The sequence below is a fragment of the Lygodium microphyllum genome, chromosome 26, assembly GCF_053477565.2.
Source record: "Lygodium microphyllum isolate KBCC chromosome 26, Lygodium_microphyllum_v1.1.10, whole genome shotgun sequence".
Lineage (NCBI taxonomy): Eukaryota > Viridiplantae > Streptophyta > Polypodiopsida > Schizaeales > Lygodiaceae > Lygodium > Lygodium microphyllum.
The window spans coordinates 38,243,400-38,268,419 of NC_141160.1; the positions used below are offsets into that span (position 1 = coordinate 38,243,400).

Below are 25,020 nucleotides of genomic sequence, written 5' to 3' on the forward strand. Positions count from 1 at the left end.
CTGCTAGGTCTCTCCGAAGTGCCCTCTCCTCGTCCCAACACTGCTACCGAGCTTGGAGAGCTATCTCTTGACAAATCCTACTCAACTCCCCTTAAACCTTTGCCACGTCCTCTGCAATCTGACCACCTCCCAGCCATCCAATACCTAGTCCATAGTTGTTTGATCTATCTCCTCACCTCCTCCCAACCATAGATCGAATTAGGAATCCGGAAAGAGCAAGTATCTAGTGTCAAAAGATGATATACCAGCAAGACAGTAGGGTTTGCAGGGAGGAACACAGAGTGAACTCGGCAAACATGGAGAAGACAAGAAAAGAGAGACGAAACTCTAATGAATGATATGATGAAATTATGAATCATAGAGTGAATGTGATACAAGGGAATAAGGGTGCCATAGCACAAGGAAGATGATGAAGACAGCCACGAACCACGAACCGCAATGTCCTCCTGAAGGGGTGTGAGGGTAGTGGAGAGGTTGGAGAGAAGAGGTGACGGACTGAATGAATCAACTGTAAGGAATGAATGAGAGAGTGGCCTATAAATAAGCACAACTAGTCTAGGATGGCGCCCCTTTTTGGAGCTGCAAACCCTAAACGCAAAACGCAAAAACACAAAAACGCAAACTGCGGGTGAAGCGTGAAGGGTTTCTCAACAACCCCTCTCAGGCCCAAAAAGGGAAACAAGAGAAGAGTGAGGTGGAGATGCAATGCTACATGCTGAAGAATGCTCATGCAGCAGGTGCCACTTGGACAGTGTCCCTCGTGGGAAAATTGTTCACTTGCCCAAGCGCCCTAGTACAAAGATGATGAAAACATGCAATGCATAGGAGGAATGTCAAACTTTGTGTGGTGCCGAGAACCATAAGGATATGCCCGTACTTGATCTCAAGAGGTGGCTCCATGCTAACCAAGTGACCAAGGCAAGAAGAGAAAAGAAGGAAGAAGATGTAGAGGATCCCCAAGATCCAAGATTTCCACCGGAAAGGGAACCTACAGTAAAAAACAGTAGACAAAGTGAACTGGAGAACCCGAAACTCAACCTCGGGAGAGAAGCCACTAGCTCCGTGCATCCATGCTGGAAGAAATACGAAGGCCTCGTCACTAAGTCGCGACTGAACCTGTGAGGTCCCGATCTAGGTGATACGTGAAGATCCTGGGTATCAGTAGAAGAGATGACTGGTCGAAGACAGCCACCCCAAGAAAGTAGAGGATGGGTGAAGAACTTCATGTGGAGTAGGTTCCCCCTCTGAGGTGGGAGATGGAGGGGACCCCGCTAAAGTCAAAGAAGTAAATGCCCCCTCTCAGGGTAAAGAAACAACATCTCCCTCTGAATCCTCCTCTAAAGTAGATAGGGAATCCAAAAACTCATGAATCACGGACTTTGAAATGTCTAATGACAAAGGAAGTACCGCCGATCGTACCGAAGAAGGTATCTAGGGTGCCGAAGAGCTCCCAGAGGTAGCCTCTCGAACCTGGGTAGTCGAGGGTGGGGAAGGGTAGGGCTCACAATGAGCAAGAGGTGGGCAATAGTCGTTGTCGCTCAGTGGAGCAGACTGGGTAGCCGAAGAAGAGGAAGGAGTCAAGCAACCACTGTCTCTCGAAGGAGCGGACTGACGAGGAGACGGTATCAAACAATCACTGTCTCTCGATAGAGCACACTACAGAGCCGTAGGTCGTGGAAGCCATTGGACCTGAAAATAAGTGGGAGAAGACTGTCGCTGGCATTGCGACGATCTCCAGGAGGCCGTAGCGCTAATCGATCCTCCATGTGCTCGAAAGGACTGAGTGCGCATCGGATGCGTCTTATTGCCTTAAGCATAGTACTCTGATAGTCAATGCAGAACGATCTCTGTGGCCAAGAAAGGAGAGGTGGCACAAGGAGTGCCTGGTGGAAGACGCATATACTCCGGGGGGGTGGGGAGCAAAGGTCGAAGTCGGCAATCTTTGGTGGGATGACCGTTCATGCCGCAGTAGGAACACCCAGTAGACTGGTTATCTATTGGTAAAGAAGCCATGGATACCAGTGTGCCTTGTCGAAGAAGAAAGAGGTAGAAGAGGTCAGCCACCATGAACCACAAACCGCAATGTCCGCCTCAAGGGGTGTGAGGGTAGTGTGAAGCACGAACCACAATGTCCGCCTCAAGGGATGGGAGGGCAATGGAAGGGCTGGATGTGAGCTCCTTGTGGGAGGAGGATGCGACTAGCAGTAAGAGATTGCAACCAGTAGAAAAACGCAGGTGAGGAGAGAGAAAGACTAAAAACGCAGGCAGCAGGTGAGATAAAAACTAAAAACGTAGGCAGGACAACCTACAAGAGAGAGAAAGACTAAAAACGCAGGCAGCAGGACTGTGATGATGTGGCAGGCTGTAGGGCAGCAAGCCTGCACAAAAACAGCAGTCGCTTGGCTAGAATCAACTCCAAACTGCATGAAGAGGACTGGAAATCAAGTACCAACTGATAGAGACAGCAATGGATATCTTCGGCTGAGATGTCCTCCGCGAACGAGGTGTGGGCAGCAAGCTAAAACACCTAAAATTTGCAAAAACAAGATTTTGATGTAGCGGAAAAAGAAGAGAAGTGGATGTCGAACCCGCCACCGGTCTTTGCCTTCACTGGAGTGGAGGATCTTTGCCGTTGTTTGAGCAGATCCAGCTCTGATACCATGTCAAAAGATGACGTACTAGCGAGACAGTAGGGTTTGCAGGGAGGAACACGGAGTGAACTCGGCAAACATGGAGAAGAGAAGAGAAGAGAGACGAAACTCTGATGAATGAAATAATGAAGTTCTAAATCATGGAGTGAATGTGATACAAGGGAACAAGGGTGTTGTAGCACAAGGAAGATGATAAAAGACAGCCACAAACCACAAACCGCAATGTCCTCCTGAAGGGGTGTGAGGGTAGTGGAGAGGCTGGAGAGAAGAGGTGACGAACTGAATGAATCAGACGTAAGGAATGAATGAGAGAGTGGCCTATAAATAGGCATAGTCAGTCTAGGATAGCGCCCCTTTTTGGGGCTGCAAACCCTAAACGCAAAACGTAAAAACGCAAAAACACAAACTGCGGGTGAAGGGTGAAGGGTTTCTCAACATCTAGTACTAAGGGAAGCGCATCCAGTGTAAGGAGTACTGGGCAATGATCAGAGAGGGTGGTCCCATCAAGCTACCCTACCTGCCCTCCTCTGTAGCACACCCACTTCCCAACATAAAACCTGTCCAACCACTCCAAGAGTACACCGCCCAACCGCCTGTAGCCCTAGGAGAAATCTAGTGAGTCATCTTGCCTGCGGAAGGCAAGGTCCCTCCAAGCATCTCGTGCTCCTACTACAAGAAGAAAGACTTCCCATGCCTCCTGCACCTCCTCCACCGTGGAAGTCTACTCTTGGATTGTTGGAGATGTGCACTCTTTACAAGATTACTACTGACATTATAAAGTGAAATATATGAATCCTAGGAGCAAGAGGATTAAGGTTGCATATGAATCCTAGAGACAAGGGAACATTCTTTACATAATGCAGCCAACAATACAGCATGGCAACAAAAATAGTACCCGTCTAGACCCCAATTAGAATCACCACACACCAGATTGGTAATCCATACATCACATTTCAAAGATATCAGCAAGGTTTGAGTTGCTCACTTGCCAGCTATGTTATTGGTTGTAGAATTCTTACATTGGATAAGGGAAAATTTTACAAAGGCACTAAATGAAAGACAAGAGTCATAAAACCTGACTGGACCATGCATCAACAAGTAATATCGACAATTCCTGAACTAACCTGTCCAAGATCTGAAAGTGGTCGCTCAGGAGTACCCACCTTTCCCTCCTTCTTTGAAAGTTCATAGGCTGGAATTTGTATATGGCAGCGTGAATAAGCTTGCACTTGTTGCTCAAACTACATAAAAAGAAAACTTCTGCCGAAGAGCACACACAGATTTTGAAAGAAATCTACAATCTGTTACCTGAACAAAAAGCTAAAATCCTTTAAATGTTCTTTGTCTTTCAAACTTTCTCATAAAGCACTACATTTTTCACTAAAGCAATCCACCCATTTTTCTCACTAACCCCATCTATTTGTTAAAGAAGGGATGATCAGGATGTCTATCAGTAACAATCTACTTAAATACAGCATCACATGCAACTCGTTTAAGCATTACCTAGAGCAATAAGAAAGTGCCCATATCCCCTTCGCTGAAATGGAGGCAATGTCAGAATGCAGGCCATGTTGAAATCCTCTATAGAGTTTTTCTCCTGATGCAACCTCCAAAATAAGTAATGAGCATTTTGTATTATTAAAACATTAATCTTATCAGCCAATTTAAACTCAGTTATTAAGGAAACTAACCTTAGAAAAGTAACCCACAATATGATAGTTGGATTCATGTACTTCTGTTAAAATGTAGAACAAGAAGCCATCCACATCATAATACAGTGTCTTGTGATCAAGGAAAAGTTTAGCAAGCAGACAAAGATTCTGCCCAAAGACATACAAAGAGATGTATGACTATCAAAATAAAAAGTAAACTATAGAACTCCAAAATTTTCAGCAGTCAATGCAGAACTAAATCTTCATGAGTGATGTATGTTATTAAACAAAACCATGCACTACACATCTTAGATTATTCTCACAGTACCTGGCAGTACAAAGTGTTCCTCTTTCCGTCAACTTCAAAAACTGAGAGTGTCGTTGCATTCTGTCTCATCTGTCCACTTACTAAATAATCCTCTGATGCCCCAGGCTCCTGTGATGTTATTTCTTGTAAAGTTGATGTCTGGTATATCTCCTCCCCAGGAGGATGGTGTATCCAACATTTCTCTTTGTGTCTCGACAGTGTCTTTCGCTTTCTCATGTACTTTAAACAATGATCACACACGAACAATTTATGCACTTGAGAGTACTCTTCTGGATAAGGTGAATAATACCTGCAAGCAATAAAGGTTGACTTTCTCAGATGGTGTCCAGTGTAGCTGCCTCTAAAGCTTAAACAGAACATGTTGTTACCCAATGTTATAATCTATTTCAACGTCTGCCTCAATAGAAGTATGGAAAATTACCATGTATCAATTTCATACCGGCCAAGCTCCACCACCTGTATGTAAAACACTGAAATACTCACACAGACAAACCTCAAGCAGAAACAAAATTTATGGAAAGCAATAACAGAAGGTGCACTCAGGTGCCACCTTTAACTCTCTCGTTTCTCTCTCTGTCTATGGTTCTGTTAGTGTGTGGCTACATGCATCTTAAGCATGCAGTGGCTAAAGACCTGCGTTGGTCCTAACTGTAATACAAAACCCAACACAAAAGGATCAAGAAAGAAACCTACATATCAGATGTTTCATATTGAGATGTTTTGGATGCTGTGTTAAATGAAAGAGAGAGCTAAATGAGTGTTAGAATGCAGCAGAAGACTTGAAAAATGTAGCGAAGCCTAAAGGAAATGTAGTCTAGCTAGCCTATAACCTAGAAATCCTGACTAACTAGCCTAGGGAAAGGTCATGACCAAACTACTCAAAGATGCTATGAGGCACTAATTGAGGGGGAGATCCAAGATCCACGGCACCGATGACCAACCACTCACCAACACAAATACCAGGGGGTGAAGAAACTATGCTATCTCCTTGGGGAAGACCCCCTTAACCTCCTTGGAGTGGCACTACCACTGCCGGAAAGGGCTCAGGCTGGTTTGGTTGATAGAGCATTGTCCTTCAAACCAAGACCATAATGCATCAGCAAAGCCTTCATTGGAGTAGCTTGAAAAAGTATTAGTGGACCTGAAGGCAGAGTGGTTTGAGCCATCATGAATCAGCATGTGATGAATAATGTAATGAAAAAGACCAAGCAATACACCACAACCTCAAGTGTCACCAGGTGGTGATACTTTTTACAGTTGCTTTTCTTATTTACTTATATAAATATTTTATTTTTCTTTTCTTTTGTTGCTGTTGCTTTTTACCCCCAGAGTTTTGTCACCAGGTGGTGATACTTTTTACAGTTGCTTTTCTTATTTACTTATATAAATATTTTATTTTTCTTTTCTATTGTTGTTGTTGCTTTTTACCCCCAAAGTTCTCTTGGAATAAGCGGGATCTTTGCATGGCCAGAAGAGGCAGCCATTGGGACAAATTGGACTAATGGTTTGTCTGAGCCTTAGGACGAGTTCCATATTGAATGGGCACTGAAGAATAAAATGCCACTGGTTTGGGACTGTGTGCTTAGCCACTGGAGATGGTGCAGGACAATGAGCCTAGCCAAGATAGAATATGCACATGTGAGAATGCTCACGGAATATAAATCACTGTAACTGAGCCACATTACACTTTTGATGTGGCCGCAATAATAAAAGTTGCACAGAACAACTTGAGGAACGCAAGGGTCACCATCCCTAAAATTTAGGAAGTTACTATTTTTGGACCCCAGAATCTGTTCACGTCATTGTCTTCGTTTTCACACAATGATTACTTCTCCGGTTTGTGCCAAGGTCAAATTTTGCACCGATCAAGGAGAATTTCAGACTGGAAGGTTTAAACGGGAAAATTGTTACATGTATGCCATGTGGCACAAATTCCCAAAAGAGAGAGAGAGAGAGAGAGAGAGAGCATTTTTAAAAAAACGTAATAGGCATAAGAGGCAGATAGGAGAATGAAGTTTTGGAGGAGCTGAGGGCAGATTGCTGCAAGAAAACCAGTCATGGAGAGTTTTCGGGCTATTTTAAAGAGCTAATCGGTTTAAAATGCATTTTTAAGCTCAAAACCCTATAAGGGAGGCTAGATGGACTTGTGGTGTGAAGTCAAGTGCATAAGTGCACAAGACCAGTCAGCCATATCTTCAACTATCTTGAAAGGTGCTGACTGAGGGGGCTATTCATATGCCATGGCCCATGTGTCCGATAGGTCATCGCTAGGGTGGATGGAAACCAGAAGAAATGGGAGCAACAGCTACAGGCATTGGAGAAAGACCCCCTCTTGACTACGCAAAAGGTACTGCCCATGGATATAACCACACTCTACTAGGGAGAAGATTTAGGTGGAAAACCTTGGCTTTGTTAAAACACTCCTCATGCATGACTTGGGCTGTGGCAACGAGTACAATACCTACTATGGTTGGCACACACAACTGTGGCCCCATTTGGTACACTCCTTCATCCATGAGGAGATCTTCTAGTTGCTAATGGAAATAGGCAACTTGTGCTTCATTGCGCACTTGGTATAAAGAAGCAAACTGGCCCCATGCTTAGCTGTCTTACATGACTTGATGTGCGAAATAACCCCTCTCTTGAGGGCATGTGCTTAGGCATCACGGCCATCCCGTCGAATTTGTTCTTGAGTGGGGGCCAAAGGAGTAGATGAAGATGACTCGACATGCTAGAGCCAAGGATTGGAAACTCTATCACAGCAACAACTTCCCATTGTAATGGAATATTCCCTCTATTGAGAGGTGATGCTCCTATTGCTTGAGTGTCCAATCAATGCTCTATGAAGATCCTATCTCATAAGGCTCCGATTCAAACAGAACAAACACCTGCCAAAACCTCAAAAGTCGATGAGAGGATCCTCATGGGAAATGTCTAAGTCTCACACATCAGGATGGCTAGGTCAGATACTTCAGCCCAACTTGAGAAATAGGAAACTAGCAGACACTCCCTGTAATTTCCATTGCACAACAAAGGATATAAGTAAATCATACCTGAATGTTCTTAACCTTTGTCTTTTCTTCATGTTCTTTTTCGAGCGTTTGGTCAATTGGTGCAAGATCATCCACACTCTGTAAAATTATGTACTTTTTAGGAGAACAAGGTCTTTTGCACAGCACTGAAACCAAAAGACCCATCTGAAGTTAATCTTGAACACATTAAAAAGATGCAAATCAGCACTTCAAGGTTTATCTGAATCAAAGTGTCTTGGACTCTCTACTGCACAAATGCTTATTCTTGCTGTTAACTGATGAGCCTGCAGTCAAAGTCCTGCTCAAATAATACCTTCTGAACATTGTGAATCTCATCATATCGTCTCTTATAGTTTCTGGTGAGTTTCCGGTCTGCTGCGCCTGGAGTATCAAGCTTGCTTTCTGCAAAACCTTGGCCTGCAGAAGCGAGTGTCGCAGGGATCATAAGAGCAGTGACCTGTTCTGTCATGCTGCAGGGAGGGCTGGCCTCGGGTTTCCATTCTTTTAAGCGAGATGCAAGTGCCCATTCATCTAACCTTCTATTTTCTGAAAGGCATTTTCAAACAGATTAGTTATTACTTTAAAGGCTTCTGAAAATTTCCCACATCATAAACCTTCTCATGAAGCCTGACATGTGTAAAATAGAGAGTGACAGTCTCTGTCCTAGTTTTACACATCCAACTTAGTCATGCCTTGTGGGCTTGAAATCAACAGACTTTCTATAAGAAACATGTGGGGATATTTGGCAAATTTTTGATGGTAAAATAACTCACAGCATGCACAAAGAGAAAGACAGTTTGCTTTATTGTTAAATGAAAGGGCAACACAAGAGATATCCGGAGTAATGTTCTTTGTACTTATACTTGAGAGCCTTGTGATGTTTGCAATGTGATTATGTAGAATGCCATCTCAAGCTGATGCTCGATAAGTCTATTCATTCTTGCATAATAGAAGGGAAAATGGACTTCTTGTAGTATGCACAAAGATGGAGACAGTTTGTATTATTGTTGAGCTGAAAGGGCAAATTTTTTTAATGAGCAATGAGAAGCATCAGATCAACACTGCTCATTATATTCCACTCGAATTTGATTGGTTTTTGACTATAGGACTAAATGATCTCATCGGACTGTTTATCCTGAGTATTTAGTCAAGTGGAAGAACCACTTGAAGGAAAAGGCTGCATGGTGGCTCATACATTCATTGAAGATTCGATTCCCCACTTTGTCTTGGAGGATATTGCTAAGGATAGCAATCATTCATAAGTAGGAAGTGTTAAATCCTTACATATCCGATGAGAACTAGTAGGACTCACGGCTCTACTATACACGTCATTGTGTGATCCCCACTCTTTGGACTCTCGGCCCATATGCCAACACATCTGCACACTCAGACAGTGTGGGCTCGTGGTATGAGATGCCAGCTCTTGAGGCATGGTTGTGACCCTGTTTGGCTCCATGTTTGGGAGGTTAGGTTGATGTCCACTACTTTCATGTTCTTTGTGGTGGGTACCGCTTGTGTCCTATTTCATGTGCAAATTGAATCCTACATGGAAGTTTCACTAGCTGCCCTCATTTCTTGCAATATGGAGGAGATATTTGCTTCAATATGTATGCATAAGTCTTCACAATTTCTTTGGGCTTGTCAAAAGGCTAGATGTTAAGATAGATAATCTTCACCATTACCATTGAGAGGAGCAACTTGTTCGTTTCAAAGTAAAGGGCCCAACCATAAATAAACTTAACACTAGTCTTGTAGCACAAAAACCACTTTTATGGTGATTTTGACCTTCTACAAAAAATTCAATTTCTCATCAACGAAAAAGATTAAGAAGAAACAATTTCAAGGGAAATGTGATTAACACAAGCTAGTAGTTGAAAAAAACAGAAATGGTCAAAGCAAGCTAGGAAGTGTATATTTCTATATCCACCTTTGAGAGACCATTTTCGCAAAAAATTGAAAACATTTAGTGTTTCTAATCAAAGCCATCTCAAAAAATGTCATCCAGCTATGAAAAATACTTTAATATGTCTAGTATGTTTTCCCATTAAGAGATTTGCAATTAGATAAAAATTGTCAAATTTTTTAAGGGTTCCAAACAGCGTTATTGATTGTTATTTTGATCAATTTTCTATAGTTGTTAGGTACGAAAGGTATAATACAGTACGGTACGATAAAATATAGTACTAAATGGTACCTTATGATTTTATAAGGTACGGCACAATATTAGTACGAAAAAAAAATAACAGGATTTTTTTTTTAAACCATGAATCATTAAATGATAGAACACATGTTTAAAGTGAAAACAGCCACTTTATTATAAAATAAGATGAATACATGAGGGTGGCCATCACAGTTGCATGGGCTACATGCAACATGTGATACAACTAGAGTCTAGTACATACACGATCCATGGATGATGCATCATAGTGGCATGTGAATACAATGATAGTAGATACAAAGAAGAGAGAGACCTATGAATATATGATGAGGCATCACTATCATCATCATCATCATCACAACCATCTGAGTCGTCGAGAGAGTCTGAAGATGACTCTCAGCATCGGATGAAGAGACACTCACATTCATCCTCACTCATGAGAATTTGAATATGAGATTACCATCATCATCAAATGATGGCTCCCTAGGCACCGGCTATGTAGGCATCTTATTTTTTGGGGATGGAGGTAGTTCGTTCTGGAGGATGTATTTTTGTGTCACAGCAAAAGTACGCACTTCAACTTGTGGAACAGTACACTTCGGATCAGACATGGCCAGTGGCCACGCCTATTGATCCTACTGTCCACTTGTCGAAGGATACCCTAGGACAACCCTTCGATGCACACACCTATCGTTCTATTGTAGTTAGCATACTCAATCAGTATTTCACAACACCTAGGATGTCACATTGGATTGCATGTCTTCGTGTGTTGCGTTATTTGCAGTGTACTTTTTCTTATGGCTTGACATATGGTTCTAGTTTATGTTTGCAAGGGTACACTGATTCTGATTGGACAGGAGATCCTGACACCCAGCATTTCCATGGCGGCTACCTCTTTACCTTGGGCACGGCTCACATTTCTTGGTCCATCCGTGAGCAAGAGACAGTGGCGGCTTCCACGGCCAAGGCTGAGTACCGGGCTCTCTTCGATGGCACCACCGAGGCCATCTATCTGAGGAGTTTATTGACGGCGCTTCATTTTCCATGTGACTCTCCCACAGTTGTCTATTGCGACAACCAAAGTGCCATTGCCCTTGCGGGCAATCCAATCATCACACCACAGACACGGCATATGAGAGTCCACTTCCACTTTTCCAGAGAGCAGGTTGAGCTAGGCACTATTTGTCTAGAGTTTGTGCCTCATCAGATAATTTTGCAGATATCTTGACCAAAGCGGTCAACCAGCCAGTTCTTCAGTACCTACTATCCAGGATCGGCTTGGGGACACCCTCCCCTACTTCTTCAGCTTGACGGGGAGAGGGTGCTTCCCTTTTGCTTTCCCTTCCAGTTTGAGAGGGGACGGCTTCTACTCTTGATCATGACAGTGATGATGCTTACAGTTTTTTAGACATTACATTCATTAATTCTTTTGTATTGTATTATGGGCATTTGTAACTTCATCCGCACTATCAGGATAACCTGATTGTAAAAGAGCACTTAAACAAGTAAACACTTCCCCTGCGAGGGCACTGTCCTAGTGGCACCGTTGCATAGCATATTGCATGAGCATGACATCTTGCATCTCCCTTTGCATTACCCTATGCATTGGCATTCTGTTCATGTCAACATGCATCTGTGCGCATTTATCCCTTTTCGGTCTTTTGAAGTGGTTGACTCTAGGATCCACCATATTTATAGCATAACACATGGCAGTTCTCCTAAAGGCAGTTTCCCTACCCTTGCTTGCTTGCTTGCTTTGCTTGTCTTGCTAAGCCCACCGTTTTTTTTGCCTCTCACATATTCAACACATGATTGGCACATACACTCACTTTTATCATCCTTAGGCACTCATCCTCGTCAATGCGAGGGATTGGCTTGCTAGTTTTGTAAATAACTTAGGTTTAAAACTCTCTTTATCTTTTCCTATCTGTCACTTAATCGGCCGCTGTCCCTATCTTACTTATGTATTTTCAAAACACTTTTCAAAAAAAAAAAAAAAAAAAACAACAACAAATAAACAAACAAAAGAAACAAGTCCATTGTTGATTCCATCCGCCTTTGTAGGCCTTGGTAGGCCCTTGGGCAGCCGATGAGCACGCTTGGTCCGATGCCCTGACCTCTCTAGGGTGATCACTTAGGCTACCTTGGTAAGATATCCATCGCCTCTGTAGTCTTGGTAGGCCACTGGGCAGCCGACGTGCACCTTTTGTCCGATGCCCTACTTTGGGGTGGGACACCTTGGGGTAAATCAAAATTTAGGCTAGCCTACTTTTCTCGCCCTATTTTTGGACTGAGCGGGGGTGTTGTGCTAAGAAATGCACTTAGCCACTTAAACAGCCCCAAAACATGCTTATTTTAGGCTATTTTAGCCAAAATCCTAAAACGGGGAGCGGATCAAGAAAGTTAAGTGGGAGAGGATCTAGAACCCTAATTTTCTATAAATTGGCAGCTAGCCCTCCACTCTTTTACAATCTCGTTTTTGCAAGTTTCAAGTGTTACCAGCTTGTTGCCCAAACCCCGGTCACAGAGGACATCTCAACCCTTGCTGTCCATCACTGTTCCCTACAGTCTGGCACCTGTTTCCAGCCCTCCACATGCTGATTGCTGTTGTTTCTGCCTGGCGACTGACTGCTATTCATCTGCACTGCTATCGTACAGCCTGCCACGCCAGCAAACTGCTGCATTTGCAGGCTCCATCTGCCACCCTGACAGTTCTCTCTCTTGTCTACAGTCACTGCAGTCTTTCTCTCTCCTGTAGGATGTCCTGCCTACGTTTTCAGTCTTTCTCTCTCCTGTAGGATGTCCTGCCTGCGTTTTTAGTTTTTCTCTCCTTAAGGCTTCGTTTTTAGTTTTTCTCTCTCCTCACTGCTATCTGCATCGGATCCAGCTTTTCGCTGCTGCGTTTGCTGGTGTTCGACATCCGGAGACTGCCTTGCTGCGATCGGGATCCGTTCGGAGTACAACACACTCTCCAGCTCATTGCCCTTGCCCTGATCCTAGAGATACAGGAGTTTGAGGTTCAATATTCATTCACTGCATAGTGTGTTTGCTACATGAGCATCGTATTATTAGTAGTCATATCATTTCATTTATTCACTGTGCTCATTGTCTCTGAGTTACTCTAACCCTAACCCTAACTGTGTTCTTTTTATCAGTCTGTGCTTTGTCGTACGGTTTCTGTTTATGTTTCTGCGTTAGGGTATTTTTCTTTACAAGTTTATCTCCCACGAGTTCACCAAGTTTCTACAAAAACATGGCATCTCTCATCAGTTCATCTCTACCAGCTCCCCCTCTCAGAATGAAGCCATAAAGCATAGGAACCAAACTGTGATGAACATGGCATGCTCTATGTTGTTCGCATCAAAGCTTCTTGAGTACCTTTGGGTCGAGGCTGTTAACACTTCAGTGTACATCCTCAACCGCTTTTCGACTATGACAGTTCCTTAGAGGACCCCCTTCAGGGCATTTTTTTTACACTCAGTCTATCATTTCCCACTTCAAAGTTTTCACGTCTTGTACTTACACGAACACTCTTGATGATAGGATAGGAAAGCTCACTCCCCGAGCTAGTCTCCTAATTTTTATAGCCTATTTCTCTAAGGCAAAAGCCTATCGTTTGTTCGATCCCTGAATAAACAAGGTGATTGTTCGAAGAGATGTCATTTTTTATGAGAGGGATGTTTTACATAGAGCTACATCAGCTCTAAGCCAATTCCTCTTCCTTCCATATTAGAGATACTATCATCTAAGCCGCATCTACTACCCGCTCGTAATCCATTTGCAGAGTCTTCAACATCTGGGCCTCCTCTACGAGACCCATTACCTCACTGATACTAGCAAACCATGCGGATTCAAAGATCCTTCTACTAGATTCCACTCTGGAGGATCCTATAAAATCTACCCCTGGCTTGCACCTAGTGCCTCCTTTGTGTCTATCTTTATGACATATTATATAGAGTATTCTAAGCAAGAGAGTTGGCAGAAATCTCTAAAGCATCCCCAATGGTGAGAGGCCATGGAAAAAGGAACTTGAGAGCATTGACCAAAATAAGACTCAAACCTTGATTGATTGTCCGAGCCATAGGAAAGTCATCGGGACCAAGTGGATCTTTAGGACCAAATTAAAAGTTGATGGAACTTTGGATAAATACAAGGCTCGCCTTGTAGTGCAAGGTTTTCGACAAAAACATGGCATTGATTATGAGGAGACCTCTATACCGATTGCACGGTTGACATCATTCCATTTGTTAGTTGCACTAGCCACTCGACACAGTTGGCCGCTCTATCAAATGGATGTCAAAAGTACCTTCCTAATCGGTTATTTTAAGGAGAAATTCTATGTGGAGTAGCCTCTCGGATTTCCTTCTAGAGGCTATAAAGACAAGGTCTTTGATTTGCGACAAGCTCTTTATGGGTTGAAGCAAGCACCATGGATGAATTTCTTAGAACTCATGGTTATCATTCTACCCCTTATGACCCAAACCTATGTGTAAAAATCACTTCAGAGGGGGTCAACTATATCCTTCTATGCATAGATGATTCATTCATTACAAGCTCAAATTCTACTACCGTAGCAGACATAAAGGCCCAACTTTGTTTCACTTTCAAGATGACTATAATTGACCTATTTTTTGGGGATGGAGATAGTTTGATTTGAGGATTGTATTTATGTCTCACAGCAGAAGTACGCCCTTCAACTAGTTGAGCGATATTAAACTAATTAGGCACAGCCTGTGGCCACACCTCTTGCTTCTACTGTGAAGCTTTCTAAGGATTCCTTAGGTCAGCCCTTCCATGAGCATACCCATAGATCTATTGTAGGGAAACTTCTTTGGTTGATTCATACTAGGCTAGACCTTGCATATTCTATCTCCTTACTCAATTAGTATTCCAATGCGCCTAAGATGTCAAATCAGATTGCTTGTATGCATGTGGTGAGATATGGTCAGTGTACTTATTCATACAATCTCACATACAGTCATGGTTTGCTTTTTCAAGGATACAATGATTCAGACTAGACTACAAATGCCAACACCCGCCAACGATCTCATAAAGGCTATATCTTTTCTTTAGGCATGGCTTCCATTTCATGGTCAAGCCATAAGTCAAGGTAGAGTATCAAGCCCTCTTTGATGGCACCAAAAAGGTTGTCTACCTGAGAGGATTACGAGTTGTGCTCTACCTCCCATGTGCTTCACCGACTATCTTCTATTGTGACAACCAAAGTGCTATAGCACTAGCTGGTAAACCCATCATTGGTCAACAGACATGGCATCTTGGTGTTCACTTCCACTTCACCAAAGAGGAAGTTGTTAGCTAGATACCATCCGCCTAGAGTTTGTGCCTTCAACCAAAAATTTTACAAACATATTGACCAAAGTGGTCAATCAATCAATTCTTTAGTACTTGCTACTCAGGATTGGTGTGGGTGTATCGCCACCCTCCCCCCCCCCCCCCCCTTTTACTACTTCAGATTGAAGAGAAGAGTCCCTCTTGCTTTCCCTTTCACACTAAGAGAGGGCAATCTCCTTATCTCGAGGGTGATAGGATTTTCATTCATTATTGCTTCACAAACATTCATCATTTATACATTGTATCATTCTCCACATCCGCTAGATGACTATAATTGTAAAAGGTGCTTGGGTAACTAAACAATTCCCCAACAAGGGCATTGTCCAAATGGCATTGTTGCACAGCATTTTGCATGAGCATGATGATTTGCATTGCCTCTTGCATAATCCCATGCATTGACATCCTATTCTTGTAAACATACATATGTGTGCATTTAACTCTTTTAGATCAAGGACTAGTAGACTCTAGATCCACCATATTCCTAACAACTCATATAGCAATCTTTTCTTTCTTCCACCTATCTTTTTTTGCTTAGCCGCATACACCCCCCCATAGATTTCTTTGTCACTGACATCAAGTGGTGGTTGGTATAGCTTGCCTGCTTTGTGATGTCTTAGGTCTGACCATCCCTTTATTCTCCCGTAGTAGAGACATAGATTATTCAACAGGACGAATACTAATTGAAAACATAAACTTAATGCTAAATCAAACTCGAGGTTGAAAGCCCTTTTTTAAAAAAGAGATTAAAAACATCAAAGTCCATTGTGGTTCCATCCACCTTTGCATGTCCTAGTAGGCCACCAAGAAACCAAGGAGCACCCTTTGTCCAATGCCTTAGTCTATTTGGGGTGGTCACTCGAGCTCCCTTTATGAGATAGCTATTGCCTCTATAGTCTTGGTAGGTTACTGGGCAACCATCATATACCCTTTGCCCGATGCCTTGGCTGCTTTGGGGTGGGACACCTTGGGGATAGAAAAAGATATGGGCTTGGACAAATACAATCCCTTGCCGGTTCCAATTTTGGGCCTGAGAGGAGGAGTTGAGCTAAGAAAGCATTGATACTGATTAGCCACATTAAGCTGCCCCAAAACAAGCATTTCTAAAAGGATGTGATTCCAAAGCCTTCATGTACACCAAGCAAATCTCATAACAAACCTTGTAAAAAGACTCTATAATTCACCACATACGACCCCATCTAGACATAGCCATCTTCTCTATCAATATGAAGCAAAATGGGGAAAGAACTAGGTTCCACAAATCCCTTATAAGGTTTCATTCCCATGTTTCGTATTGATTATAGCTAAGAGTAACTCCTAGAAATCTACCTAATCACTACAAGTAACAAATGTATTCAACGGGGTCATGTGAAGACATGTTAGGAATTTTACTAAGAAAACACAGAATGTACAAACACAACTAAAACACAACAACTCAGATGGTAATGCAATAAACGCAAACCCTAAATGCAAAACACAAAAATGCAAAATCACAAACACAAATAGAGAAGAAAGAGAACTCTAAAGTGAATGAATCAATGCTATAAATAAAGGAAAGAATGTATAAGATGCTAAAGGACAAAGCTGTCAAACAACCAATGGCTCCCAAGGGAGTGGACTGAGGGAGGTGTTGATGTGTGTCATCCACTAGAGAAATCCTAAGTGAAGTAACCACCAATCGAAGGAAAGGCTAATTAAAAAAAGTACTAAAAATACAAAAATGACCTAACGTAGATGCAAATGCAAATCAAATCAATTCTGGAAACGGAAGGGCAATAGGCTCAAAACCAAAACGCAGCTGTCTTTGGGGCTGAAACCGGTAAACACAGGATTGTAACCACCTAAAGATCATGGCAACTGATCTGCGGCAGTAGTCGCTCAATGTTGGACAGCTAGTGGAAGAGGGCTAATGACTGAAACCTACAAGACAAGGATAGGCCTAAATGGTGGGCATCCAATCTATTTATAGATCCTTCTATCCTCCCAAATTAGGATTTTGCATGTGGGACACAAAAACGCTCTAGAACCACTCCCCATTTAATGACGTTTTTGGTAACTTGCATGTTTTGGGGCTGTTTTAAAGAGTTAATCAGTATGTAATGAATTTTTAGCTCAACATCCCCTCTCAGGCCCAAAACTAAAACCAAAAAGGGATTGGAAGAAAAGCTTGAGCCCATTTTTACCCTAAGGTGTCCCACCCCAAAGCAGCCAAGGCATCAGCACAATACATGTCATTTGCCCAATGTCCTATCAAGACTACTAATGCGATGGTTATCTTACCAAGAGAGTCCAAGCGTCAAAATGTGACTTAATCATCGTCCAACTTCGAAGAACCACAATAGTATAGCGAACTCAATGAGTAACAGCCTATATTCGTCCAACTTGACTTTCAAATCATCCCCTTCCTTAATGGGAAACTCCTAAAGCTCAAAATTGAGTGTGGGAATGGATTGACTGCACATGAACATGGTGACCATATGAGTAGCCCATGAAGGGGAGATAAGGATACGTGGAATAGAAGATGGTAATCCCTACATAGAAGTGACCTATGGAGTGTCAGATGACACACCATAAGCAAAGGATAGAAATCCCATCATCTGGAAGGTCGATGAGTAGGGGGAGATGAGTGACCAAGAGTAGTCAAGGGGATGCCTATCACAGCCATCCCAAGATAAAAGGATGTGCTCATTTGCAAAAATGTGGAAGGCACAATATTAAAGGGTAGCATTCCCCCTAACGATATACTAGGGTGCACATTGACATTCATATGAAGATAGACATGGGGTGTAGTGAAATAGAAGAAACTAGGAGCAAACATGAAAGGCCCAGCTCCCAATGTGCTAGATGCACAAGTGGAGTGCAATCCAAGATTATTGAATGCAAAAGAAAGAGATTCAAGAGATGTGGATGAGATGGGAGGGAAGTGTAATAAAGAAGTGCCAACTCTATGCTCAGAAGAAACAGAAGGTACACTCCAGGCATACCTATAGATGTACATCTGTGTCTAGAGTCTCGTTAATTATAGTTGACATACTAAAAATTATCCAGATCATGCACAACAAAAGGAGAAGCAGGAGAGGGTTTTGTTTCATATAACTCAAAGGGGTTATATGAACCTAACATTGGGCCTAGTTGAGATAAAGAAGATGATTTGCCCATTGTCACAAATGTTGTATGTCCTTCTTGATCAAAGAGGTGGCTAGTCTCACCAATCGGTCTAGATGTAGAAGGAAAATTGGCAAGACGGAGGTAAGTTGGACCATACTTGTTGTGCATGAATTCTTCAAACTCCTCACCTGTCCATGAAGCCAGGAAAAGGAGAAGAAAGTGCAGGTATGGAAACTCTCTAGAATTACTCCCTATTTAATGACACTTTTGGTAATTTACATGTTTTGGGGTTGGTTTAAAGAGCTAATCAGTATGTAATACATTTCTAGCTCAACATGTCACATCTAGAAGTAAGCTATGAACACTAGAAGAATGGAGTAAAAGATGACCCCCCAAGTCAAGCAGGCAAGCTTGCACTTGGATTTGGAAGAGTTCAGATAGAAGAATTTAGAAGCATTTAGATAGAAGGAGAAGTAATAATTTTTTGCAATGAGCGGCACAAGTCAAGAATTGCCAAACCCCGTGAAGCAGAATAATTGTTCATCAATAAGACTACGCTTTATCTGGATCAATTCTTTTCAATCAAGTAATATCCCAGGCTAAGTACTTACGATCAAGGTAGTGCACATAATATTCAGCTCCAAATTTTGTATCGCGTTGATCAACAATTTCTGCAGTGTCTGCAAAATTCATAAACAACCATCTTACTACTTACAACATCAAGACACATGATCAAAAACCTTCTGAATAATTGTCGTATAGCCAAACACAAACAGCTCAGTAGCAGAAGAGGCTTTGAAACAGGAATGTTATAATAGTATCAAGACTGCAAGAGTAACAAAATTCACACTAACAAACTTTCGAAGCTCAAGGAATAGGGCTGCCTCTTATCTACAAGTTGACCCCAACATTCCCCACTTTCACAAAGGCATAATTGGGTTAAATAGCAAAAGCCTACCATCAATGGTTGGCTGTAATTTGTTCAGGATAGGCTGCGTAGGCCAAAGGAAGAATTCTATCCTAAACACCACCTACATACAAAAAGAGTGCATTGTCTAAGCCAGTGACTGGTTTAGCTTTCCAAAATACACCTTTCCAGAAAATGGGCTCTTTTTTTGAACTCTTCCAAAGAGTGTACACATTTTCCCAATATATGAATAGGTTCTCAAGATCAACAGTAACACCTTAAATTTAGAAGGCCAAACATATAATCACATATGCTAGTACAATCGACAAAGATAGGACTTTAAAAAATGAAATCTAGCAATCACGTACGATGTTGATTATCCCATGAAGATTGGCAAAGGACACGAGTCCCCACTTCAAATTGCATCACTGCCCGTGAATCAGACAAGTAGGACAACCGCAACTCAAATTACCATACCTGCCACATTAAAAAAAGCTGATGGAACACTCTCTCTCTCTCTCTCTCTCTCTCTCTCTCTCTCAATAAAGAGTAATTGTATTAATTAACAAAACATTATCCCTAATATTTGTATCCCCTTGCATGTGACTCCATGATATCCCCCTATCAGTGGCTTTAGACCTCATAGATTGAAGTGGAATTTGTAGACCAAGATTCTACCACCATAGATTGTATCAACTAGAGTTTCACTTTATTGTAGCTTATTTAGTTGATTTTCTTCTACACTTACTGTTCTTGCAAACCATTGTATCATCACAAATGGTTGTAACTCATGGTCTCAGAAGTCATTTGGCCTTTTGTAGACATTCATATATCATTTCATCTCTCTCTCTCTCCTCTCTCCCTCCCCCCCCCCAAATGATACACTAGAAGCATCAATAGTGCACCTAAACTTGATGTTTGAGCAAAAAAATATGTTGGACAAATTTGCATAATTCAATAGCCCTTTTGCCACAAGTACGTGCCTCATCATATATGCCCACAGTAAGTGGTTGGTTCCATTAAGCTTGTCATCTGTAAACAACATGCCCAATTTCTCATACAAAAGGAATGGCCCAAAAACTGCAGAGGGAACCCCGAATTTAGGCCTGATTTGCAATGGAACAACACCAAGGAAAATAGTGCAATACCCGTCACATGTTAAACTCAAGGAACAAGTCAACTTTATTGGTGCTATGAGTGTTAAGCTACGGGTAGTCTAAAATTAATCCTCAAATTATTGGCCAATTTATTTGGTTCTCATATAGCCTGAAAAAGAAAGCTATTAAACTACAAGTTAAAACTAAAACTTGGAATTTCAATAGGACAAAAGTTCTATAAAAGGGAGCCATTGGGCAAACCATTCTTTATCCCATCCCATCTATCATCATTGTATCCATTTTATGCAATCGCCATCGCCATCAATTGCTTCCATCGTCATGCATGTGGCATCATCCTTTCATTATCCCTCCTAAGAGATAATACGTGTCTCACCAATTCCTTGTCCAAAAAATGACCTTATGGAGATTATACGAAATGATAAGAGACCCAAATAAACTTGGAGAGTGCTTTCAATATAGTTAACAATGCATGACCACTGGAAGTAAAATCAACATGAACTAATGAAATATTTAGAGTCCCTTCACAAGTGTCTACACATCTGCTTGCACGTCACGACCTATCTGCAAACATGTCCTCATACACCTATTTGGAGTTCACTACCCCCGTTGAGTTTACACACTTGTCTGCAAGTTAACCCTGGTTGCACATTGCAAGTCTTATCATTTTTCCTTTGTTCTCTCTTTTTTATCCTTTGTTCACTCTTTTTTATCCTTTGTTCACTCTTTTTTTTTTTCATAATGTCCTCTCTCTCTCTCGTTTTTTTCATAATATCCTCTCTCTCTCTCCTTTTTGTAATGGGTAATTTGTATTAATTACGAAAAAAAGTACAAGATTTCAAGATTACAAAGTGCAAGGTGGCTCAAGGCCATTAGACATAAACCAGATACAAGAGATTGAGAAACGACCAAAGGACAAGATTACAAGAGGCACACCAAAACAAGACGCACTACAAAGGATCAAGAGTTTTGACGAGATTCCACAACATGGACCTGAGCCTTCGCTACCAATGTCTTCAGTACACTATCTTCAAAGAAGTTGTCAAGAATTGCAAAAGGGTTAGATCTCTAATGTTCAGCCTATGAGGAAGAAGCCACATCTACAGGGTGGGAAGTAGAACCTAGATACTAGTGATCCCATGGAGTGATGACTCTACCAACAACATCGAAGGCCAACTAAGCAAGACCATGTGCGCACGACGATGACTGGCTCGATCGCTGCTAGTGCGATTGTTGTTTGGAGGGTGGGGGTCCTTGGCAAAAGGTGGAACTGAAGTAGTAGGCACATCAGAGAATGTATCTCGGCCATGAGAATAAGCACGGAGGGGATTCTGCAAAGAGGAAGGCTTAGTAGGTATTATGGGCATGAAAGTCTCCTTCACTTTCCCTCTATTGCAGCAAGCTTCCATCCATCCCCACGTTTCCAAATCCAGAGAAGGTGGCTGCTTGCCTTGAGATTGACCGGGCTGATGTATCTGTGGTTGGCTAGAGGTTGAAGGCATGTTTTGGTCCTTGTCCATGGGCTGATCCACCAAGGTACTCTTTCAATTTGGACATTCCTCCATGAAGTGACCCAGCTGACCACAGGAGAAGCAATGACCAGCAAAAGTAACTCACTTTAGTCAGAACCAAAGAGGCCACATGCTGCTGTAATTGAGACATGACCAGTTGGGTCACATTCCAGCAGTATCCCACAACATGCACACGGTTTCAGTTGGCTGCCTTCAAACTTGGGGGTACTAACACATGGCCTATTGTAGCCATTGCATCCTTCAACAGGCCAAAATAAACAACCGGGCAACGTTCCACTTCCACCCACACTAGACATGCATGCTTCAACAAAGACTGGAAGTCTGCCATTGGCCATCGTGAAACAACATGCACCAACTGCTTATCAAAGAAAAGAGGCTGCTTAGTAAGCAAAAGATCCCGAGTCAAAGTGGAAAGGAGCACAACCTCATAGAATCCACGCGGACCAACGAAGATCTCCTCCACACAATCAGTCTAAAGAAGAGATGTCAGCCACTGAAGGATCCGGGCTAGCATGAGAAGCCAGACAGTAAAGAAAAGAATAACACCTCACTCATGGAACACAGAAAAAGAACAAAGAACCTTCTAAGTATCCACCTGTGTATCCAGAATATCCTCCTTTGTGCAGGAAGGAATAGCTCAATGATTATGGTCGACATACTCCTCCAAGAGAGAATTGCAAACTTGAGCAACTATTCCCAATTTGGTTCTTGCAAATCTTGCAAGGTAGAAGCCACCTGAGCACACGAGTGAGGCAAAGCATCACCTGAGTCATGGGATGCAGGAGCAGCAGTAGGTTCATCATGGAGCTTGCTGCATTTGACAGAAGGATAGGAAGGCCGCAGGAGAGACAGGGCACACACTGCAGGAGTGCAAGCACACCAGCTGCAAGGCAGTGCCTGCAGGGCTGTGCCTTGTCTCTGTTGTTCTCAATCTCTCCTGTTCTCTCTCACGTTACAAAGACAGAGCAAATGGACTGCAAGCGTAGGTACAGTGCACAGGTAGTTGAGATGTGACATGCAGGGGGCAGGGCGGCAACAGGCGTGCAGGGAGAAGCAGGTCAGATGGTGCTAAGGCAGGCGCCATCCTCATTCGCTATTCTTTCTTCCGCCCCCCCCTCTCTCTCTCTCTTGCTCGCACAAATCAATGGCTATTCTCACATACAAGTCACCTTAGAACACACGTGCATAGTGCACCATGCAGACACATGGCACACCCATTAAGTTTTTGATCATGCTATTCTTATTTGCAACAATTTCTTTTAGTAATCTGATCTAGAAACATGAATTCTATCATACTTTAGAAGGACCTTGTGATGACATTGCATTTCCCCCTCTCATTTCCATTTATGTTTCCGTTTTCGTCTCCTTATTTCCCATAACCATGGTCCAATTAGTGCCAAATCAAATAGGCATCAACATTGGGGCAGCCCAAAGTGAGAATAGAGGCAAGTTCATCTCCCACCAGTTCCATGAGTTTCTTATAGAGCCATGGCATTCAATACCATCTCTCCTCAATCAACTCCACATCATAGAATAGAGTGGCTAAGCACAAGAATCACATTGTTATGAGCATATCCCACCCGATGCTTTTGCAGTTTAGCTTCTAGGATACTTATGGTCAAAAGCAGTCAATGCTCTGTTGTGCCTTTCGAGCTAAAGCCTGATGGCGACTCTTATGGTCAAAAGCAATCAACTATTTCGTGTACCTTGTGACTTGATAGCAACTCTTATGGTCAAGGCTTGAAAGCAATCAATACTTCAGTATATTCTTTGAACTGAAGCTCCACAACAACTGTCCCAAGGTTCAAGCCTTTTTACAGCAAAAGGCCATCTCTATCCCACATGCACATCTTGAAATATCATGCCTATATGCACACTCTTGGATGACAAGTAGGCCAAGCTCACACCCAATTTCGAGCTTCTTGTCTTCATTGGCTACTCTTTCTAGTCCAAGGCCTACTGTTTCTTTGGCCCCAAACAAGATCTTGGTTCAAAAACTTGATTCAAAGAGATGTTATTTTCTATGGAAAGGATATTCTTCAAACTTCCACTGCACAATCCAGACACAGATCCCTTTCCTGTGCCAACTGAACCTTGTTTCTGATTGAGCCACCAAGGAGGAGGATCCTAATGCAATCAAGGTCTGAGTGCATTCAACTTGCAAGCAATCTTATCTACACATAGGAATAATGCCAGCATGGCTCTTGCCCACTTTCTCAACAAGCAATCCTATCTACACATAGGAACAAGGCCAGCATGGCTCTTGCCCACTTTCTCAGCTAATACAATTGCGTCCTGCGGGCATGCAGGGTTGTGTGTGTCTCTTATCTCAGATAGAATAAAGAGCGTTGATAGTTCCCACAAGCAGCTTTGGTTTTGCTGCCTCAAGCTTCTTGTTGCCTCACCACTTGATGCTGCGGCTCAATGAATTTTTCACTTATTACATTCATATGATGGCAAAACAAACGCTGGAAATCCATGTACAAGCACTTACCTAGTTTTCAAGCCTGAGCAATGTCGCTAACTGATGATAGAATCAGCTTCCACTGTAGGGTTTGAGTGTGAGCGTCGACCCTGCTCGACATCATACAGGTAAGTTCCGACGATGATGTTATGGTTGTAAGGCGCCATCGATCGCTGTGAACACGATTGGAAGCCATGGTAGCTCAAAATCATGCTGGTGTCTATTTCCTATTTATGAAAAGCTTTGAAAACTTTTAAGCAAAGCTTAAAAAAGGAAACTTAGATGTGTGTGTGTGAGAGGATGGAACCACAAAGGCACATGGGAAACATTTATTGGCTTTTCTTTCTCTTTCACTCCTCTCCAACCCTCTCAAATTTCCTATTCCCTTTCTTTTGTGAAATTTTTCAAAAATTCAAATATTTTTAAGCTAGCTTGAATAAAACTAACTTGCACATTCAAAAGAGACTGTCGAGACTCTCAAAGGAGTCAAATCGCTCTCAAAATAATAGCTTATAATGAGCACATGGTTATAGATGTGTGTGTGTGTGTGTGTGTGTGTGTGTGTGTGTGTGTGTGTCCACGCGCGCGTGCATGCGTGTGTGTGTGTGTGTGCGTGTGTGTGTGTGCATGTGCAAAGGCTCTAATGGCTTGTGTTGTTCGTTTACTCCTCTCAAGCCATATCTAGATCTCCTTCTCTAGAGCATGCCGGCCCTATTTTGGTAGT

The 25,020-nt window shown here is 42.4% G+C and overlaps 1 protein-coding gene across 7 annotated transcripts in view; it reads right to left on the bottom strand.

The window, feature by feature from the left end:
- LOC148013160 (histone acetyltransferase of the MYST family 1-like) overlaps nt 1-24,606 on the bottom strand; it is a 36,361-nt gene extending 11,755 nt beyond the window's left edge. For 2 of the 7 annotated variants that reach the window (XR_015688908.1, XR_015688909.1), the window contains exons 1-9: nt 24,327-24,606; nt 19,554-19,662; nt 18,890-18,958; nt 7,977-8,209; nt 7,685-7,762; nt 5,053-5,087; nt 4,632-4,977; nt 4,343-4,471; nt 4,155-4,248 (exon numbers count right to left, since the gene is read on the bottom strand). Coding sequence is in view for 4 of the 7 variants with exons in the window: in XM_087668330.1 (XP_087524456.1) it covers nt 3,776-3,843; nt 4,155-4,248; nt 4,343-4,471; nt 4,632-4,977; nt 5,053-5,087; nt 7,685-7,762; nt 7,977-8,209; nt 18,890-18,958; nt 19,554-19,611 (1,110 nt within the window). In the remaining 3 variants the exon portion in view is untranslated. Of the gene's footprint in view, nt 1-3,775; nt 3,844-4,154; nt 4,249-4,342; nt 4,472-4,631; nt 4,978-5,052; nt 5,088-7,684; nt 7,763-7,976; nt 8,210-18,889; nt 18,959-19,236; nt 19,310-19,553; nt 19,663-24,326 lie in introns of those variants that run through there. The other 5 variants (XR_015688907.1, XM_087668331.1, XM_087668330.1 and 2 more) reach the window with 5 other exon arrangements.
- Between the last annotated feature and the right edge of the window lie 414 nt (nt 24,607-25,020).